This window comes from Panthera onca, chromosome E2 (assembly GCF_046562875.1).
Source record: "Panthera onca isolate mPanOnc1 chromosome E2, mPanOnc1 haplotype 2, whole genome shotgun sequence".
In the NCBI taxonomy this organism is placed as follows: domain Eukaryota; kingdom Metazoa; phylum Chordata; class Mammalia; order Carnivora; family Felidae; genus Panthera; species Panthera onca.
Window position 1 is genome coordinate 42,652,199 of NC_138353.1, and position 21,405 is coordinate 42,673,603.

General features: G+C 40.8%; 1 protein-coding gene across 5 annotated transcripts in view; it reads left to right on the forward strand.

Annotated features, from left to right (window-relative positions):
• The window catches only part of LRRC36 (leucine rich repeat containing 36), a 58,161-nt gene that overhangs the window by 33,039 nt on the left and 3,717 nt on the right, over window positions 1-21,405 (forward strand). For 2 of the 5 annotated variants that reach the window (XM_078438874.1, XM_078438871.1), the window contains exons 8-14: window positions 1,305-1,745; window positions 3,494-3,783; window positions 8,517-8,682; window positions 9,804-9,991; window positions 10,766-10,889; window positions 14,261-14,375; window positions 16,903-17,069. In XM_078438874.1, the coding sequence (XP_078295000.1) occupies window positions 1,305-1,745; window positions 3,494-3,783; window positions 8,517-8,682; window positions 9,804-9,991; window positions 10,766-10,889; window positions 14,261-14,375; window positions 16,903-17,069 (1,491 nt within the window). Of the gene's footprint in view, window positions 1-1,304; window positions 1,746-3,493; window positions 3,784-8,516; window positions 8,683-9,803; window positions 9,992-10,765; window positions 10,890-14,260; window positions 14,376-16,902; window positions 17,242-19,168; window positions 19,378-20,718; window positions 21,398-21,405 lie in introns of those variants that run through there. The other 3 variants (XM_078438870.2, XM_078438872.1, XM_078438873.1) reach the window with 3 other exon arrangements.

Genomic DNA, 21,405 nt, shown 5'->3' on the forward strand with positions numbered 1-21,405 from the left:
TAGAAATTCCTTACCAGCTAACAAGCTTTTTGATGTTTATTTATTATATTTATTATAAATGTTTATTTATTTTTGAGAGAGAGAGAGAGAGTGAGTGGGGAGGGGAAGAAAGAGAGGAGATACAGAATCTGAAACAGGCTCCAGGCTCCAAGCTGTCAGCACAGAGCCCAACACAGGGCTAGAACTCACAAACTACAAGATCATGCCCTGAGAGACCTGAGTCGGATGCTTAACCGACTGAGCCACCCAGGTGCCCCCTCTTTGATGCATTTAAGAACATGTACCATCCCACTTTTTTAGTATCTTCAACAAGAAGCACAATCTGAATTACCTAATCTCATCACTTGTTGTTAGATTATTTTTGTTAATGTAAAAATATTGTTCTACAACCTTTCCCCCACTGTATAGGCTGGCCCTGGGTAAAACGTTGATATTCTATAGGTCCTATACAGATAAAAAGTGCTTGGTTCCACTTTTTTAAGTTAATATGACTAAGTTAGGGATAGTATTTTTTGCTTCCTAAGGAAGACCTTTAAGCATACGAAACTCTGAAAACTTAAGAGCACAAAGACTTCTAATTGCTCCACTCTGAGGCTTTTTAGAGATGACACATATAGCTGTCTGAAAGAAATGCTTTGTAGCTAGTTAGGGATTCTCATAGGTTTTGGATTCCCTGCCATTTAATTGGCTTGGAATACTGGTTCCCAGTGTATGAACCTAGAACCTCTGAGTGAAGTTTGGGGGTGGGAATGGGCTTAGTTTTATTGCAAGAAGTCTATGAAATCATAGACTTACCAACTATTGACTATACACTGAACACATAAGATTACAACTATTGTCATATGGGGTGCACCAAATTTTTTATATGAAAACAGCATCTAGAGGAGCTCCTAGTTGGCTCAGTCAGAAGAAAATGTGACTCTTGATCTTGGAGTCATGAGTTCGAGCCCCACATTGTGTGTAGAGTTTATTTAAAATAAATAAAATAAAATAGAAAACAGCATTTAGAAAACTCTGATACTGCAGCTTTAGGAGGAAATTCCTAGGGGATTAGGGTGACATGAAGTTTATCTCCAGAATGTTAGAGATTCTTTACTGTTTACTCAGTATCCATCATGTTTTATTGTTGTCCCATGTAAAAGTCCTTTTATCACTTTATGCTGCTACTTATCAAAATTATAAACCATCTCTTCCTGAGAACTTTTTCTGGTAGACAGAGGTATGTCCAGTGAACAGAGGTACCCTAATTGAGCCAACAATTCTCATTGTATTTTGTGTTTTCTTTTCCCCTTGGTGGTGGTTAGAATTCAGACGCTACTCTCCTCATCAGTCCACAGTCCGATCCCCAGAGAAGATGGCTAGAGAAGGGTACCGACTATCTTTTTTGAACAACAAGTCTTCAGGTTCTTCTCCAGAAAAGGACTTGATACTAAAGGCTGATACTTACCAGCTTACCCATGATGTCTCAGTGGGTAAACGCCTGGATGTGGGTGATTCTAGCCAGATCCATCCCCATCAGTTACCTTCAGATGTTGGTCTAGAAAATTATGATAGTCATTATTCTCAAAATCTATCCCTGCATGGAAGTCTTGGCAAAAGGCCTCAGAGAAGCAAGAACTACCGAGAATATAGCATAAAACCTTCAAATGACATGAAGGCCACCACATCCCATTCCTGTGGAGACTTACTGACTTCTCTGTCAAACCCTGACTTCAGCACCGGAAGACTTTTGAAGCTTAGTTCAGGTAATAGCTTCCTGTCAGAATGAATAAATATATATATATATATATATATATATATATATATATATATATATAAAATGTTATATATAACATTTATTTATTTTTGAGAGACAGAGACAGAGCACAAGTCGGGGAGGGGCAGAGAGAGAATGAGACAGAGAATCCAAAGCATCCAAAGCAGACTCCAGGCTCTGAGTTGTCAGCACAGAGCGTGACATGGGGCTTGAACTCACAAACCGTGAGATCATGACCTGAGCCGAAGTTGGACACTTAACCAACTGAGCCATCCAGGCGCCCCTGGAATTAACATTTCTTAAATTGCATTAGGATTTTTTAAATTCTTATTTTGGGGTGTCAGTAGCCCATGAAACCTCCAGAAATCTGCAGGATGTAAGTTTAACATAACAGATATATTAAAGAAAATTCATAGAAATATGAGCTCTATAACTATATGTTATTGTAGCTAAATAGCATCCCAGAACGTATTTCTAGTAGCAGTTAGTCTTCTCTAGGCACAGTCACTTCTATTCTGAGTTATTTTTTCAGAAAAAGGTATTTTCAGGGTAATTAATTTATTCAGCAGAATTTATTGATACCTACTATGTGCCAAATGATGCTGCTCTGCAGATAAAGTAACAAACAAAAATAAAGTTCCATTTATCTTTTGCCACAATAAAAAAAAAGTTCCTACTTTTATGGAGCTTCCATTCTAAAGGGGTAAGACATGATAAACAAGTTAGCATATAAATATATGTCAAGTTATGATAAATGCTGTGAAGAAAAATAATAATAATAATAAATAATAAATAATAAAGAGGAAGTGATGTTTTAGATAGAATGGTCAGGAAAAACTTCTCCGATGAGACATATGGTATTTGGCAATATATTAGAAAGTAGCTTTAAGAGACACATAGTTAATAAAAGACTTATTGAGGTGAATTCAAGAAAGAATTGAAGGAGAAGCAATAGAGTTATAAAATATATACAATGCTTTCAAGGAGATTTGCAGAGAATGGAAACTATAGATGGAGGGGGAATGGGATCAAGGAAATTGTAATGGAAATTATCCAGTAGAGGGAAAACCAATGATGCAAGAGAGAATAGGGACAATTACAAGGAAAAAAATCCTTAGGTAGTCATGAAGATAGAATCCACTCCACCAGTGGAGAAGTTGGCCTTAGATAGAAGCACAGATAGTTTAATTTTTATTACGTAAGGAAGGCAGAGAATTTATAAATACAAATATAGATGAGTTGGTAGATTTAGTGTTGGGATCATGTAGATGTTTTCTTTGATTGCTTGTTTTTCTTGGCAAAATAAAGAGGTCAGAATCTAAGAATGAGGAAGGAGGAGAAGGTGTTGAAAGTTTGAGGGGAAGAGAGGTGTGAAATAGTCATTTCAGAGAATAGAACAGTAAATTGACTAGAGTAGTGTATTAGGATAGCTGGGCAGTAGAGGGCTCAGTCAAGACAGTAGTCATCAACTTGAAGTGAAGACAGTGAGAAGAGATGCATGTTGTTCTCCAGCCACTGCCTACTGCCCTCATATAGGCTTAGAGTATGTGGACAGTTGGATTTAGCCAGAGGGGGGTTTTGTCAGGTGGAGGGTTGGAACAGAAAGGATCCAGAGAGTTGAGGGTGTATCGTAGGAAGATGTTATTATGACCATTGGACTCCAGGCGGGGTAAGGTTGTAAATGAGACATGAGAATGTTAAAAGGCAGGGTCATCTCCCAGGCTGTTTCCTTCACAGATCTGTATGCCACAACCCATTTCAACAGTGACCCTGCTTTGCTGGTCAATGTAGAGCAACAATTATCTACCAGTCTCGGTGATTTAACACCAGCACGTGGTTCTTTCCCAAACAACTCCACCCTGGGAGACTCTCTACGGACACTGCTATTGCCTACTGTGACCTCAGAAAACAGAGAGAGTTTGACCAAGGGGTCATTAAGCCCATCAAGGAGAGGATTCAAACGGAAGGACAATCTCCTTGCCACCTTGAATCCAAAGATTGGTTTCCAAGATGCTACTGGCAGCGAGGCAAGTATTGGTTTGTTTGCTTGTACAAGAAACACGTCAGATCCAAGACCACAGTGGGGTTCTGTTGGGGGTGGCAGTGATTCTGACCAAGGGTACTACAAATTCAAAGGGATTTTTGGAGGCCAGTGGTTAATACTGCCAGGCCAAAGCCTATCATTCTTCTGCCCTTGGGAAAGTTATTCCCCTTCTGCTGCATTTTCTCATTTCCATCACAGTGAGACATTCCCTAATCTACTTCCAGAGCATAAATATTGTAGGGACATACTTTGATAATAAGAAGTAGCAGACAGTTTACCATAGCAGGGAATGCAGAAGTTGCTGGGGGTTCTGGATTGGCTGAAGAGTGAGCTCTGTAGCATTGATATTTATAATCTTACCATGCTTACACATTTGCTCTGACCACACGTGACTAACTTGCTAGAGACCTTTATTCTGAATGCACTGCTTTTCTGTCTAGAAATTAAAATTATTCCAATTTTTTCCAAAGTAGGAGCAAGCAGAAGATGAATTAGATTATCCAAAGGATTTTTAGCTGAGAGTGGTTCAGAGAATGAACAACAAATCAAGAACCATTCCAACATATAGTACAATAGTGTTGTACAATAGAACTTAATTGCTATTCAGTTCTTATTAAGTTTTTTCACTGCTTTTGCTGACATCCCTCCATGAAGAATGCCTTCCATTCTCATCTGTTTGAATATTAATTTTTCTTCAGGTCCTAGTTCCATCATAAAGCCTTCTTCTCTTTAAAGGAACAACACTTTCAGAGCCCTGTCTTCCCTTGAACCCATGATGTTTTGTCATATGAACCATTTGTCATTCAATCATTTACTACCCTGTAAGGAAGCAGAGGATTTAGTAAAAAAAAACAAAAAAAAAAACAAAAAAAACCCAAAACAAAACAAAAACCAGCTACTACATATTTTGCAATTTTTGGACATTTTTTTGCACATTGGCATGGGTTTACAAGGTTTTGTTTTGGTTTAGTTATTGGGTTTTTTTACTCTAAATACTATTCAGTTTTCAAATTTTTTGGAGGTCGTTATAATTTTTATGCACTAAAGGGGGCAGTCTTGTGGTACTTTCTTGGCTTTTTGGTCCCTTTTTTCCCATTTTCAGCCACTGATGCCTATTTTTCCAGGCAAGAGCACTGTGTTAATGTTTTTAGGGTGAAGGTTCAGCAACACTTAGGATATTTGGGATGCTATGTTAATAACACATATTCTAGGAATTTCTTTAATGTTTTTATTTATTTTTGAGAGATAGAGACAGAGCATGAATGGGGGAGGGGCAGAGAGAAAGGGAGACACAGAATCCAAAGCAGGCTCCAGGATCTGAGCTGTCAGCACAGAGCCCCACATGGGGCTCAAACTCCCAAACTGTGAGGTCATGACCTGAGCTGAAGTCAGACATTTAACCAACTGAGCCACCCAGGAGCACCATCTAAGACATTTTTTTTAACCTCTATTTCAAGTTACAGGTTTAAAAGAGGAATTAAAACCTCAATGCATTTTCCTGGACCATCTTAAAAATTTTTATTTCTCTTTTCCTTTTAGATACTATTTTTTTAATAAAGTTTATTTTGAGAGAGGGCGGGGGAGGGACAGAGAGAGAGGGAGAAGAGAATCCCAAGCAGGCTTCGTGCTGTCAGCACACAGCCCAGTGTGGAGCCTGAATTCACAAACCATGAGATTGTGACCTAAGCTGAAATCAAGAGTCAGATGCTCAACCAACTGAGCCACCCAGGCGCCCCGATACTATTTTTCTTTATATGGAAAGCTATGAAAGAGCTGCTTGAATATAAATATTTTAACAAATACACCTCAGTTTCTAGAAAGGCATTAGTCAGAAAACTGCTTAAAAGAACATTTACAAAGTTAAGAAAATAATTGCATGATACACAAAATTAAACCGAACATGAATTTGGGTTTAGAAATTTTGAACAACTGACTTTGGAATCATAGACCAAACATAAAAATTAATTTAAAAAAAAGCCATTAGGTGGGGCATCTGGGTGGTGCAGACTGCTAACCGTCTGACTTCAGCTCAGGTCATGATCTCACAGTTCGTGGTTCAAACCCTGCATCGGGCTCTGTGCTATCAGCTCAGAGCCTGCTTCGGATTCTGTGCCTCCCCCTCTCTCTATCCCTCCCCTCTCACACTCTGTGTCTCTCTCTCTCAAAACTAAATAAACATTTAAAAATTTTTTTTTGAATTTAAAAAAACAGGCACAATTTGTTGAAAATTAAAAGATTTAGGGACATCTGAGTGGCTCAATCGGCTAAGCATCCAACTCTTGGTATCAGCTCAGGTCATAATCACATGATTTGTGAGTTCAAACTCCATGTCCAGCTCTGCATTGACAGCACAGAGTCTGCTTCGGATTCTGTCTCTCCCTCCTCTCTGCCTCTCTCTCTCTCTCTCTCTCTCTCTCTCTCTCTCTCTCTCTCAAAATAAATAAACTTTAAAAAGTTGTTTTGATGTTTATTTATTTTTAGAGAGAGAGAAAGAGACAGAATGCAAGTGGGGGAGGGTCAGAGAGGGAGACACAGAATCTGAAGCAGGCTCTAGGCTCTGAACTGTTAACATAGAGCCTGATGTGCGGGGCTTGAACTCACGAACCATGAGATCGTGACCTGAGCTGAAGTCAGATGCTTAACCAACTGAGCCCCCCAGGTGCCCCATAAATAAACTTAAAAAAAAAAAAGTTAAAAAATTAAAAGACTCATAAAAAGTAACAAAATTATTCTAACGTTCATAAAATTTATCCCCAACTCTCACCACATTGTGATAAATCAAAGAAAATGAGTAAAGTCATATATAAGTTTCCAAATTTTTCCATGATACACTCACAAAATTACCAACACATAAAAAACCAATGTTAGTAAATATTCTTTTTGACAAGTTCCTCTAAAGTGCCCTTGTGGGGTAACTCGACTTTCTGTGACTTTTCTCCCCAACCAGGTTAACTTCTTAAAGTTCCTCATCCTTTACCTCTTCAATATGTTCACAGTCCTTATACAGAACTCTCAGTGCACATGGTCAGTGCTCAGTACAGATCTGTTGAATAAATGTTTATCCCATTTGTAAGGCCTTTCCCTATTAACCATAGGCCATGTGTGTGACTCAGGTCATTAATATGTTCTGCTTCACAGTTGTCAGATATGACAGCATTAGCTAATTATCATGTATAGTTTTTTGTATCAGAAGAGCCAATGATTGAGAAATAACTTGGCTGTTTTCAGCTTTCTTGAAATCCATGAGACCATACAAAAAAGATTGGTAGAGGGGCGCCTGGGTGGCTCAGTTGGTTGAGCATCTGACTCTTGATTTAGACTCAGGTCATTATCTCACGGTTTGTGAGTTCAAGCCCCACATCAGGCTCTGTGCTGACAGTGCAAAGCCTGCTTGGAATTCTGTCTCCCTTGTTCTCTGCCTCTCCCCAACTTGCACGTGTGTGCTCTCTCAAAATAAATAAAAATAAACTTAAATATAAAAATATAAATATCTGAATGAATAAAAAAATAATTGTGAATTTTACTGGGCAGATCTAGCCATCTTTCTAGATAAGAATCTCACTAAATAAAAGTATGTTTGGGGCATCTGGCTCAGTCAGTTAAGTGTCTGACTCTTGATTACTCCTCAGGTCATGATCTCAGGGTTCGTGGGGTCGAGCCCCCAGTTGGGCTCTGTGCTGGGCATGGAGGCTGCTTAAGATTCTCTCTCTCTCCCTCTGCCCCTCCCCCATCCCTATATGTGGGCATGAACTCTCTCTCTCTCAAAATAAATAAACATTTAAACATTTATCTTAAGTACTGGGTCCAACAATAACATTTAACATATAACATTTAAAATGTTACAGAACAAAAAATAAATAAAATGTTACAGAACATTTAAGTTTATCATATATTAACGTACTAAATATAAGCTTATGAGTTACAATTTTAAAAATACCCATTTTATGGTATGTAATAACTTTAAAAATGTTTTGTGGGGCTCCTGGGTGGCTTAGTCAGTTAAGCATCTGACTCTGTTTTGGCTTAGGTCATGATCTCATGGTTTCAGGAGTTTGAGCCTTATATTGGGCTCTGAACTGACAGTGCAGAGCCTGCTTGAGATTCTCTCTCTCTCCCTCTCTCTGCCTCTCCCCCACTCACACTTTCTCTGTCTCTCTAAAAAATGAATTAAAGAATTTTTTGCAATGTTTTGCAAGTTTCATCTTTTTATATTACATACTGTAATATATTGAGTCATAGACTTAAGTTTTCTTCTAAAACTCTCTACAGAAAACTATGATTGAATATACCATTATCTTTTAAATTATCCTTGAATATACTACCATATTTGCCTTGGACATAAATAATATTCTATTCAAATCCAAACCAAGATGAACCCATCTCTTTTCTTGTAAAAAATTTTTTTTAATGTTTGTTTATTTTTTGAGAGAGTGCACATGCACACAAGTGGGGGAGGGGCAGAGAGAGAGGGAGACACAGAATCTGAAGCAGGCTCCAGGCTCTGAGCTATCAACACAGAGCCCAAAGCAGGGCTTGAACTCACAAACTGTGAGATCATGACCTGAGCTGAAGTCAAATGCTTAACGACTGAACCACCCAGGGGCTCCTTTTTTCTTTTTTTAAATGTTAACACTTTAAATATTCCAGATTCTTACTTCCCTTATTGTGTAAGAATGACAAATGGTTGTGTGTGTGTGTGTTCTTTTTTTTCTTGAGCCTCTCTCTAGTGACCTGGGCAGTTTGCATGGTTTGCCAGGGAACCACAGTCCCCTGATTTCTGCCAGAACTTCCCATGTGGCCACTGTCCTCAGACAGCTCTTGGAGCTTGTGGATAAGCACTGGAATGGCTCTGGTTCCCTCCTCCTTAACAAGAAGTTTCTTGGTAAGTGAATGCATTTTCAGCTTCTGGAGAAGAACTCAGACCTTGGTTCCTCTCTATGTTCCTATAAAAGCCACCAAGCCCCCTTAAGTTGCAAGGAAAATTGTTCTCATGAGCCCTTACTAAAATTTCTCAGTGGCATGGTAATTGACAAATCTGTATTTTTTCTCATAATCTTCCCTGTTGGTTTTATCAACACTCTTCCCTCATGTACTAATTGTTTTGTCCCTTCTGTGACTTTTTTGGTAATCTCTGGGTAATATGTAGAGCAACAAGATGTAAAACAGCATGGTAGTGTTAATGATTACAAAAGGATTTTATGATCCTTGGGACAGTGAATACAACAAAAATTGGGTTTGATCATCAGAATTCTGAGATGCCTGTTGAAATGTTATGATTTGAAAAATTTGAATGAGTAAATGACTTGGACTCTTTCCAGGGCTTCTTTTTTAGGAACTTGGGGGAAAAAGTCATTCTGCAAATGGTGCCCCAAGTGTTTATTTGTTGCTTAATGGAAGAAAAGTTCAAGGAGCTTTTGTTGGTGGTAAACATTTAGGAAAAAGTAGAAACTTTAAAGTTGTTTGGGCTTAATTTTTCTAATTTAAATGTCTAAAGGGACATATAGGAAAAAAGTTACTTTCCTTCCCACATTGGCTCTTTGCTCTCATTTTGTAGGAAATTATCCTCAGGAGCCACTCATCATTGACTAGAGAATAGCAGAGGGTATTGAGGGTCTACTCATGAGGGTCTTCTATTGTTTCTCCACAGAGGACATGGGATAGAATTTCTTATCCATTATGAAACACCTCTTACAGCCACTTACTAAATTATATTTTTTAATTTTATTAAGTTTATTTATTTTGAGAGAGAGAGAGAGAGCACAATCAGGGGAGGGCTGGGGGTGGGTGAGAGAATCCCAAGCAGGCTCCATGCTGTCAGCACAGAGCCTGATGCGGGGCTCAATCCCATGAACCATGAGATCATGACCGAGCCAAAATCAAGAGTCGGACGTTTAACCGACTGAGCCACCCAGGCGCCCCTAAATTCTTATCAAAAGGAAATATTAGATTACTGTGTTTGTCCTACAGAGCTGGTAGTTATTGATTAGGAATTCTGTGCTTTAGTTTTTAAGATTGGCCCGTGTGCCCAACCTGAATTTTTGGCAGGTCCTGCCCGAGATTTACTTCTGACTTTGGTAGTCCCTGCTCCTTCCCAGCAGTGGTGTCACTCACATCCTGAAGACACATCAAAAACCTTCCACAGCAGAGAGATGGAACTGAAGGAGGCTGGGCAGGTGGTCCCTAATGACATGGTACGCCTCACTCATCTTCCTTTCCTACTCTTCCTTTACTAGAAAAGAACAGAGCAACAAGACTAGAGCAGCTTTGTGCCATAAAGGTCATCACCATGGACCTAGATGTTCCTGAACCAAAATACAGAGAAGTCAGTCTGGGAAAATCAGGAACACAAAACTTTTTGCCAGCATAGGGACAACTTGGAAGTTCTGCAGGGATAACTCCCTACTCTAGCCCTATTCTAAAAATTCTAAAGAAAGACTTGGAAAAAGGGGGAAAAATGACCCTAGAATGAAAATACTTAGGTTCATACTTTGGAAGATTATGGTTTAATTCTAATGAGGGAAGATAGATGTCTTGGGGATTGTCTTTCCTCCCTTCTGATGGAACAGAGAGTCCTACCCGGGAGCCATTCCTAGAGCATCAGGCTATTGACTTTGGGAAATGAAGAAGGGACTTATATCCTTAGGCTTTCCCCCGCTTTTCTTAACATCAGAGAATTTTCACATACCAAATTGAGTTTCTAGAAACTTTAGATAAGTGACTCAGAATGCTGGCCACTGGTCAAAAGAAGCCCTTGTTCTGTAAGAGTAGTGGATAACTTACAGGAAAGATTGCAACTCCAAGTAGTGCTCATGTTTACCAGTGAATTAAAATTCTAATGAGAAAGAGAGATGCTGACCTCCATTCAGTTCATCACTAAACAGAGAAAAGTGTCTTTTAGTCTTCTAAAAGCACTCCTCAGAATTTCAGATTCTTAATGTACTTGTATTTTGTTTTCTGATCTAAAGGAAAGTTTGAAGCAAAAACTGGTCAGAGTGCTAGAGGAAAACCTCATTTTGTCAGAAAAAATCCAGCAGTTGGAGGAAGGTGCTGCCACCTCGATTGTGAGTGGGCACCAGCCCCACACTTATGGTGAGTTCAGGAAAGCAACATGTGGTGTGTTTATAGATGACCCATTTAATTAGCTTCATCATCTAGAGGTCACATGGAAACAATCATCTTGCCTCAGAGAGCTGTAATGCAAGTGGCTTGTGTTACCTTATGAACCTGTCAGTGTAAAGCAAGTGCAGATGTTATTATTTTTTTTTAACATTTATTTATTTTTGAGACAGAGACAGAGCATGAACGGGGGAGGGTCAGAGAGAGGGAGATACAGAATCTGAAACAGGCTCCAGGCTCTGAGCTGTCAGCACAGAGCCCAACGCGGGGCTCGAACTCACAGACCGCGAGACCATGACCTGAGCGGAAGTCGGCCGTTTAACCGACTGAGCCACCCAGGTGCCCCTATCATTTTTGATATTGACACTTTCTGATTATAGAAGAAGATCATGTTCTATGAGCACCTGCCTGGCTCAGTCAGTAGAGCATGCCATCTTGATCTTGGGGTTGTGCGTTCCAGCCCCACACTGGGTATAGAGATTTACTTAAAAAAAAAAAAAAAAAAAAAGATCATGTTCTTTATAGAAAGACTGAAAAATATAAGAAAAATATAACCCATTATCCTGAAATAACTGCCACTTTTATTTTTCATATATTTTCTTTCACCATACCCCTATACATATATTTTTTCAACTTAAAATTAAATTTTGTGAGGGGCAGCTGGCTGGCTCAGTTGGTAGAATATGATACTCTTGATATTGGGGTTGTGAGTTTGAGCCCCACGTTGGGTGTAGAGATTACTTAAAAATAAAATCTTGAAAAAGATAAATAAAATTTGTGACTTGATTTTTTTTAAGTTTATTTACTTGGAGAGAGTGGGGGAGGAGCAGAGAGAGGGAGAGAGAGAATCCCAAGCAGGCTCAGCACTGTCAGTGAAGAACCTGATGCACGGCTTAAACTCACAAACTGTGAGACCATGACCTGAGCCAAATTCCAGAGTTGGTTGCTTAACCAACTGAGCCACCCAGGCACCCCAGTGACTTGATGTTTTAAAAACTAAGTTACATGCAATAAAATGCACACATTTTAAGTTTGATGAGTTTTGACAAATACATACACTCTTTTAATTTCATCCCAATCAAAATATAGAACATTTCTGTTTCTCCAGAAAGTTCCCTGAGACCCTTGTGCAGTGAGTTTCCCCTACTCTCTACCCTAGGCAATTACCAATCTGATTTTTACATCCTAATGTTATTAATTTAATAGCAAAGGCATTTCATATAATATCACATAAATAATTCTAAAGAATTTCCAAACATTCAGAAGACTTGAAATGAAATGCTTGAATGAAGACCTGAGTGGAAATGCTTCTCTGAAATTGTCTCTTCCCTTCTGATGGAGCTGAGAGTCTTAATATTCATGCTATGATAAATAGTGCAGCTGTTTATGTACATAAATTTCACACTGTTTTCCTAGGAGACATTCCTAGAAGTAGAATTAGTAGGTCAAAATATGTGGACATTTTTGAGGTTTTTGTTGCATATTATCAAACCACTCCCAAGCAAGGTTATTTCACATCAGCAGTGAGTGTATTTAAATGCCATTTTCACTCCATCCTTGCCCACACTCAGGTTTTTTTGTGTATTTTTTTCTTTTTTTTTCCATTGTGATAAGTGAAAATTAATATCTCACTGACATCTTGATTTGTACTACTTTATTATTAGCATAGTTTAGACCATAATTTTATTTTTTAAATATTTTTTTGAGGGGGTGGGTAGAGAGAGAGAGAGAATACCATGAGGTGCAGAGAGAGAGGGAGAGAGAGTGCAGAGCCCTGAGTGGGGCTCGAGCTCACAAACCATGAGATCATGACCTGAGCCAAAGTCAGATGCTTAAGCTACTGAGCCACCCAGGTGGCCCAGGCCAGTATCTTAGATAAAGTCTACCCTTGACATTAAACCTCTAGCTTAGCACCCCTAAGCAAACATTATGGGCATTTGGATTTATATGAGGAACTTGATTTGGAAGTCTGCACAGAATTTCTAGAATTGAAACTCATCACTGTCTGATTCTCTCAAGCCTGAATAATTGAGATTTCTCCACTTACCTGTTCTGAAAATAAACAGATGCTCACTAGATACCTACTTTCAATCACCCATGAGACCCAGTACTGTATTTTACCTTACTGGTGATAAATAAAGCTATTGCAGCCCTATTTTCCACCTTCTGGAACGTTGCCACTCAAAGGGTGAGTCATAGATCAGAAACATTAGCTTCACCTGGGAGCTTAGACATGTAGAATATTGGACTTCATCTCAGACCTACTGAATCAGAATCTGTTTTTAACAAGATCCCCAGGTGTAAGCATATTAATGTTTAAGAAGTACTGTTCTAGAAGACTGACTTCCTTAGGACCAGAGTTCCTGCGCTTTTACCTACTTCATTAAAAAAACCCCAAAAACCTTTTTTTTTTTTAATGTTTTTTTTGAAAGACAGAGTGCGAGTGGGGGAGGGACAGAGAGAGGGAGACACAGAATCTGAAGCAGGCTCTGGGCTCTGAGCTGTTAGCACAGAGCTCGATGGGGGGCTCAAACTCATGAACTGCGAGATCATGACCTGAGCCAAAGTCGGATGCTTAACCGACTAAGCCACCCAGGTACCCCATCTACTTCATTTTTGCAGGCAGTGGTAACATAGTTGGGGACCTAGGTATGAATGTCTTGACTACAAATTCAGTTTCTGTAAGTGCTCAGTGCCTGTAAGCACTATGTGCCTGACACAGTTCTAGATGTTTTCACATATACTATAGAGAGTGAAGGATATACATACATTCACAAACTAAAATGGAGAATACAGAGATACCTAATATGTGTTAACTATGCTAAGTGAGGATTGGATCCTCACAACAGTGGTGGGGTAGGGTTATTGCTCTAGTGAAACTCAGAAAAATAAACTAACATGGGGTGCCTGGTTGGCTCAGTCGGTTAAGCGTCTGACTTCGGCTCAGGTCATGATCTCACGGTCTGTGAGTTTGAGCCCTGCGTTGGGCTCTGTGCTGACAGCTCAGAGCCTGGAGCCTGTTTCAGATTCTGTGTCTCCCTCTCTCTCTGACCTTCCCCCGTTCATGCTCTGTCTCTCTCTGTCTCAAAAATAAATAAACGTTTAAAAAAAAAGAAAAGAAAAATAAACTAACATGCAATATTAAATGGTTGAATTTTAATTCAGGTTGGATACTCCAACCACTGTATCCACTGTCTCTAAGGGAGGGAATAGTGAATGGAGTGTGGAGGTGCGTGCAGAATTGGGGCCCCCAATTCTTTAAGATGTCCACCTGATTGCTTAAGCTCTGCTCAAAGATAGTAGCTTGGAATTTTGTTCACATCTGGCTCCTGTACCCTTTGCAGATGATCTTCTGCGCAAAAACCAACAGCTGACCATGCAGGTGGCTTGCCTCAACCAGGAGCTTGCCCAGCTGAAAAAGCTGGAGGAGACAGTGGCCCTTCTCCATGAAAGTCAAAGGTAGGAGAGGGTGTATCTAGCTCACTTCTAGAAGCCAATATTTACTTTCCTTTATCTATTTTGTCTTATTTGATAAGTTAATACCTATATACTTTTCAAATTAACTTCATTCTGTGTGTAATCTCATGTATCTAGACGTATCTGTGTGTAAACTTCCTATATTCCAGGACACACAAGAGACTAAAGATCTTTGCTGGCTTTAGTAGGTCACAACACCTCAATAATAAGTAGTTTCTCACTGGATCCAATAGGTCCCAGGTTTGAGTCAGCTAGCTTTCCTTGGTCACTATGTGCCCCTAAAACCAGCCATCTGTCTCTTCTGGAAAATGCCTGCCTCCTAATGGTCTCAGAAGAGACATCAAGCACTTAGGAAGAGTGGTTGAATGTCCAATGTATGTGTTCTCTTCAGAGCTGCTCAACAGTATCAGCCTCTTCAAAGAACAGTACCCTCAACATGCCAGCTAGACAAATCAGAAGAGGCCTCAAGTCTTTTGGTACATTTACAGAAGTTCTTGACATTTTGATTTGCAAAACACCTTCACTATGACTTTCAATGAAGTTTAAATATAAGAACCCCATCCCCAAACCTTTGTCCCCAAACTTCACTTCCTGAGTAGCTAGTGAATTAGGATAGCTTCATATTCAGAGGATTAGACCCAGACCCATTCTAGATGGCTTTTTTTTTAACTTTCCATTATAGTTATTTCAATACATACAAAGGTAGAGGAAGTAGAATCAAATCATCCTTCTCAAACTGGGGTATTAGAATCACCTGAAAAACTTGTTGAAATGCAGATTCCTGGGTCCCTACCCCCAGAGTTTCTGATTCAGCAGGTCTGGGGTGGGGACAGAGAATTTACATTCTAATAAATTTCAGGTGATGCTGTTGTTGTTGATTTGGGGATCACATTTTGAGAACATTAGGGTATATCTCAAAGTGATGTACAAATTGCTATATCTTAAAGTAATTCTTCTGTGGAGGACACCTGGGTGGATCAGTCCATTAAGCGTCCGACTTCGGCTCAGGTCATGATCTCCTGGTTTGTGAGTTAGAGCCCCGCGTCAGGCTCTGTGCTGACAGCTCAGAGCCTGGAGCCTGTTTCAGATTCTGTGTCTCCCTTTCTCTCTGCCCCTCCCCGTTCACGCTCTGTCTCTCTCTCTCAAAAATAAATATTAAGGGGCGCCTGGGTGGCTCAGTCAGTTGAGCGTCCGACTTCGGCTCAGGTCACGATCTCACGGTTTGTGGGTTTGAGCCCCGTGTCAGGCTCTGTACTGACAGCTTGGAGCCTGGAGCCTGTTTCAGATTCTGTGTGTCCCTCTCTCTCTGCCCCTCCCCTGCTCATGCTCTGTCTCTCTCTGTCTCTCAAAAGTGAATAAAGATTTAAAAAAAGTTTTAAAATAAAATAAATAAACATTAAAATATTTTTGAAAGAAATAATTCTGCATGTTGTTAAACCATCAATTCAATATATAGCTTTAATTTGTTTCATTTTGCTTTTGATTCATAAGCAATTTTCAAATTATTTTTATTTAATCTTGTTTTATTTTTTTTAACATTTATTTATTTTTGAGAGACAGAAAGAGACAGAGCATGGGCAGGGGAGGGACAGAGAGAGAGGGAGACAGAATCCGAAGCAGGTTCCAGACTCTGAGCTGTTAGCACCGAGTCCAACGCAGGGCTCAAACTCACAAACTATGAGATCATGACCTGAGCCGAAGTCAGACTCTTAACCGACTAAAGCACCCAGGCACCGCAATCTTGTTTTATAATTATGTAAAACATTTACATGGTTCCAAAGTCAAATCTACAAAATAAGATAAATTCAGACAAATATAAAAAGTAAGCATAGTGTTGTTTTAACTTTTATCTTAGAAATCAGTTGACAGTAGTGTATAGAGTTAGTTCTCATTCATTTTTATAACTGCATAGGACTAGGACTCCACTCTGCATTTATTTAATTAGTCCTCTATTGACAGACATTTAGATTGACAGTATTTTTGCTATTATAAACAGTGTTGCAATGAATAGCATTGTGCATGCATTTTTTTTTTTTTTGGCTAGTCTCTGATAGCTTTTAATATTACATAGTAATACAGAGCTCAAGAATACAGTCATGACTAACACCATTAGTTAATTAATATCCTGCAAACGCAGGATAGATTAGAAGAAGTAGAAGTTAAGATCTGGGGATAGAAATTGGAGGCCTGGTCAGATGCCAATCTTCCAGTGCTTCTACTTACCTCATCATGAAAGTGCTTTAGAAAGGATAGAACAATCACTATATAAAATGTGAACTATGTTATTGCTACAGTCAGTCTGGAACATAATCAAACAGAACTGTAATGAAGAAAGAAACTGTCAGCCTGCCTCTAAAATAACCCACTCATAAATCGGTCAGTTCTTTCTATTTAAAGATGTTACTTCATTTTATATTTGTCTTTAGTAAACATCTCGGGTCTGAATGGCATCTACTTTGCTTTTACGATTTCATGACTGTCTTTCCCTGCCTCCCCACCCGTGCCTCAGATCCCTGGTGGTAACTAATGAGTATCTGCTGCAGCAGCTGAATAAAGAGCAAAAAGGTTATTCTGGGAAAGCACTCCTGCCTCCTGAGAAGAGTCATCATTTGGGGAGATCGTCACCCTTTGGGAAAAGGACGCTGTCTTCCTCCTCACCAGTGGCACATGACACGGGTCAGTATCTAATACAGAGTGTTTCAGACTCTGTTCCAGAGCCTAGTTTATGGAGCTAGCACTAAACACCTTCTCTGTGGCTTCCCTCTCAGCCCCAGGGGGGTGTCACTAGTGTCATTGCCACTAGTATGGTAGTATTTACCCACAAGATTAAGAGAAAATCTTATTCTGATTACATTGTATTGGTCCTTTTTATTTCTCTTTTTATCTCCTCCCATCAAGTCTTTCTTTCTTCCTGCCCTCAGAAATAGTTGGCACTTAATCCTAGGCATCATATCACATAGAAACATTTGGTTAAAAATGTCTTGGCACCTGTGCCTGGGTGGCTCAGTTGGTTAAGCATCTGGCTCGTGGTTTCAGCTCAGGTCATGATCTCACAGCTCGTGAGTTCAAGCCCCACATCAGCCTCCATGCTGATAGTGCAGAGCCTGCTTGGGATTCTCTTTCTCTGCCTCTCCTCTGTTTGCTCTCTCTCTCTCAAATAAATAAACTTAAAAGTGTGTGTGTGTGTGTGTGTGTATACACACACACACACACACACACACACACACATACACAAAAGAGAAGAAACATTTGGCTAAAAATGTCAAAAAGGAAAAAAATCAGACATTTTTCTGAGTGTCACTTGAAACTATGTGGTAGAAGGTTTTAAAAGATCATCACTGGCCAGGTGTATTTTGTGTTAGAAGAAATTTCAGACAATGTATATTGATTGGCTCATCAATCATGTTTTGAGTTTCTTCCCACCATAGTGAAAAGGTGACAATGTCTGGTGTCAGCTGAGAAGCAGCCAACAGTTTAGTTGAGGAGATGAGCAAAACTCATGTGATGAAGCTCAAAGATTGGTATTGGTACGAAACAGGTCTAAATTCAAGCCCAGGGGTGCCTGAGTGGCTCAGTCAATTAAGTGTCTGACTCTCAATTTCAACTCAGGTCATGATCTCACAGGTTGAGAGTTCGAGCCCTGCATCTGGCTCTCTGCTGTCAGCACAGAGCCCACTTCGAATCCTCTGTCCCCCTCTCTCTCTGCCCCTTCCCCGCTCACTTGCTCTCTCTCTCAAAACAAACATTAAAAAATATTTAAATACATACATACACACATGCCCAAAAATGCCCTAAAGAGGAGGGGAGGCAGAGGAAGGAATTCCCACTCTGGGGAATTGGAGAAGGCATCAGTGAGGACTTGTTGTTTGAGTGGAAGCTTGAAGAATGAGTACCATGGTAACAGAGGGGGTAGGCAGAGTCCCCCAGGCCAAGAATGCAGAGTAAAAGAGTCTGGAGCCCCTAGAGGGATTGTAGGGCAGGGAAGATGTGGGAGGAAATGTGCTGGGAGAATATATTAAATAGGGGAGCTGTCGTAGTCTGGGAGGTGTAGTGTCAAGAAATGTCCTCTTAAAGAAATGATCTTTTTAAAAAAAATTATTTAAAAATTTAAAAATAGTTTAATAAATTTAATTTATGATGAGTAGGAGCTAGGCTGCATGACTCCTTGAAGATTTTAGATTAGGAAAGCAAAGGAGTGACATTTGTGTTTGAGAAACTTTCTCTATAAGAGGAATGGATTGAGGACCATGTGGAGTAGGGGAGGACCAATGAGGAGTTAGAGATAAAAGAGAAGACTGGTGTGATCCAGACCAGAGATAAAGCTTCCGAATGTTAGCTCTGGGCTCACTTTACACATGAGTACCTTGCCTTTCAGACCTGAGACACAATGTTTCTTTTAATCCTGTTTAGTTGGGCATTTAAAAATCAGTGGTAGGGGTGCCTGGGTGGCTCAGTCAGTTAAGTGTCTGACTTCAGCTCAGGTCATGATCTTGTGGTTAATGGGTTCGAGTCCTGCATCAGGCTCTGTGCTGACAGCTCCAACTCAGAGCCTGGAGCCTGCTTCAGATTCTGTGTCTCCCTCTCTCTCTGCCCCTCCCTTGCTCACACTCTGTCTCTCAAAAGTAAATATTTTTTAAAAAATTTTAATCAGTGGTAAAGATAACGAAAGTGATTCTGCTTCAGGGTCACCCAGGTAGCTAGCTAATGTTGCTGGAGCATGTAAAGGGCGAAGGAGTGTCAGCCTAACTCCATGTTGTGCTTCTCTTCATCTCCAGGGTCATGTCAGAGAGAGAGACAGGTGGGAAGATTACACACTTATTTGCTCCTCTGACCCAGGTACTCTTCAGGGAAGGCAAGCTATTGCCACAGTAATGAGACATGAAGATCACAACCAAGTTCACACACTTCTGAGTTATAAATAAAATCCACAGGCCTCTGAATTTTATGGGGGTTCCCAAAAGGAGAATGTAGAGAGGAGCCCTAAGTTTCTTTGAGTTGCATGTCTTTGTAGAACCTAAAGTGAGCTCATACTCTGTGGAAATAGTAAGAACAACCCACTTTCCTACTTTTCTAGGCCTGTCTTGGCTCTGTTGAGAGGCCTCCAACAAGTCTAAGCCTTGCCCAGGTAGGGTAGCCTCAGGCAGTAGCCCTATAGCCCTGAGTTGTCATATTTCAGCGTCCCAGCACAGTACACAGGCCAACTTACTGGGCTAAACCACTGAGGGAAAAATAATGAATTTTCCCTCCAACTCCAGCTCTCCCTTTCTTGCCCTATGAATGTCTAATAATGCCAGACCCAGAACCTATTCAGGGTACCTCTAAGGAGGAGCAAACTGAGTCAGTCACCTTCTACCCTATTTTCTATTGTCACTGAAAGTGGCTAGCCCTGCCCCTCTCTAGGGTTGCTGGCTACTTCTGGGAAAGTCAGCTGTTTCTTAATTTCCCTATGTGGCCCTTGGTCTAGAAGGCAAGGGCAAGAATTGGTGGTGTCAAAGAAAGGGGCATAGAGTTGTTGCCCTGTGGGGCTAAGTGAGCTCAACATGGAGTGGGTGGAGTTTCTGGGCTCAGCCTGTTCTCTCTCTGGGCTGCTCTAAGCCACATTGCCAGCAGCTGAGCTGCTACTCCCCTATACATTGGATAGTATTCTCACCTGAGCTTAATAGCCTGGATCAAATTGCAATACAGTTAAATTCTTTTTCACTATGAAGATATTTTAGTAAATGAAGGCCAGAAGGATTTGGATTTCACTCTTACTGTGCTCACTTAAGTAAGTTCACAATCCAGCAAATTCTACAGGGCTGGGGGAATCATTCGTCTTACTGTTTGCTGGTGGGAGAGGTAAAGCTCTCTGAAACTCTTCCCTGGGCAATGCAAAGCAACACAGTCAACTGAGTCAGGAGGAACCCACAGCTGTCAGCTGTTAGGCAAGGCTCTGCTGTGGCCAGGTGCTGACCTCCACTTTCTAATTCCCACCTTGTACCTGCAGTGTTCCTACCCCAAACCATACTATTCCTCTCCAACCCCACTCAAGGGACTCTGCCTAGGGCAGGGACATCCCAGAACAGCCTGTGGGATGAGGGAATGAACCCTTGTACTGTTTTGCCACCTTATCTGGATCAGAAAAGAAAGGTATTTGTGAGTATCTGTTAAGCCTTTTCTAGAACCCTTGGGAGCTGCCCACTCCTGGGCAGGCCCTAAGTCCCATCCAGTCTGCTTGTCAGCAGGAAAGAAGGAGAGTTGGCCCCAAAGCCTTGGGGTTGGGAATAGCTATGGCCTAACAACCAGGGCCTCACAGAAGAAAAAATGTTGATCTGGAAACTTCCAGGAGTCCTCAAGGACCAGAGATTTCTCTCCCTCCTCACAACATGGGATGTTGAACAGATGGGAGGGAATCAGCAAGAAGCCACTTCACTGTCGGACACCCTGCTCACATGCCAAAGGCTGGTGTTGGATGCCAGGCTCTATCACTGGCCATCGAACTCCATTTTTGGAAATCATTGTTGGGGACTGCTGTGTTAGAAAGAGCCTGGCCTGGGAGGTAAGAGGCATGGTTCTTGGCTCTGTTCTGCAGAATTCCCCTCACTCTCTGGGCCTCAGTTTCCTTGGCTATAAAATTATGGAGTTGGACTATCCACTCTTGAAGGTTCTTGCTGCTCCTGCATTATCTGGTATTCTGAGCTGGACCCCAGAATGACTTACCTTGGTAGCCCCATCAAGTTGAGGACCTGTCAGCAGGCTTAGACTTGAGGCCTGGCACTGGACCCTGCCCAGCACCTTGGCCAGGCCTAGTCTGCTGTCTCATTCCTCTCTCCTAGAGAGGCCAAGACTGAGCCCTAATTGCAGGAGAGCAAGATATGATGTTAGGATTGTGGGTCAAGGCTGAGTTGAAAGGCCTTAGATTTCCCTAAGAAGCATCCTCAGGTAATTTGGCTCTGTGCTAATGGAAGGGACCTGGTATGTGTGGTCTTTTGGGCAGGGCTGCCAGTGGAAAGATCAGCAGAGTGTGATCTGC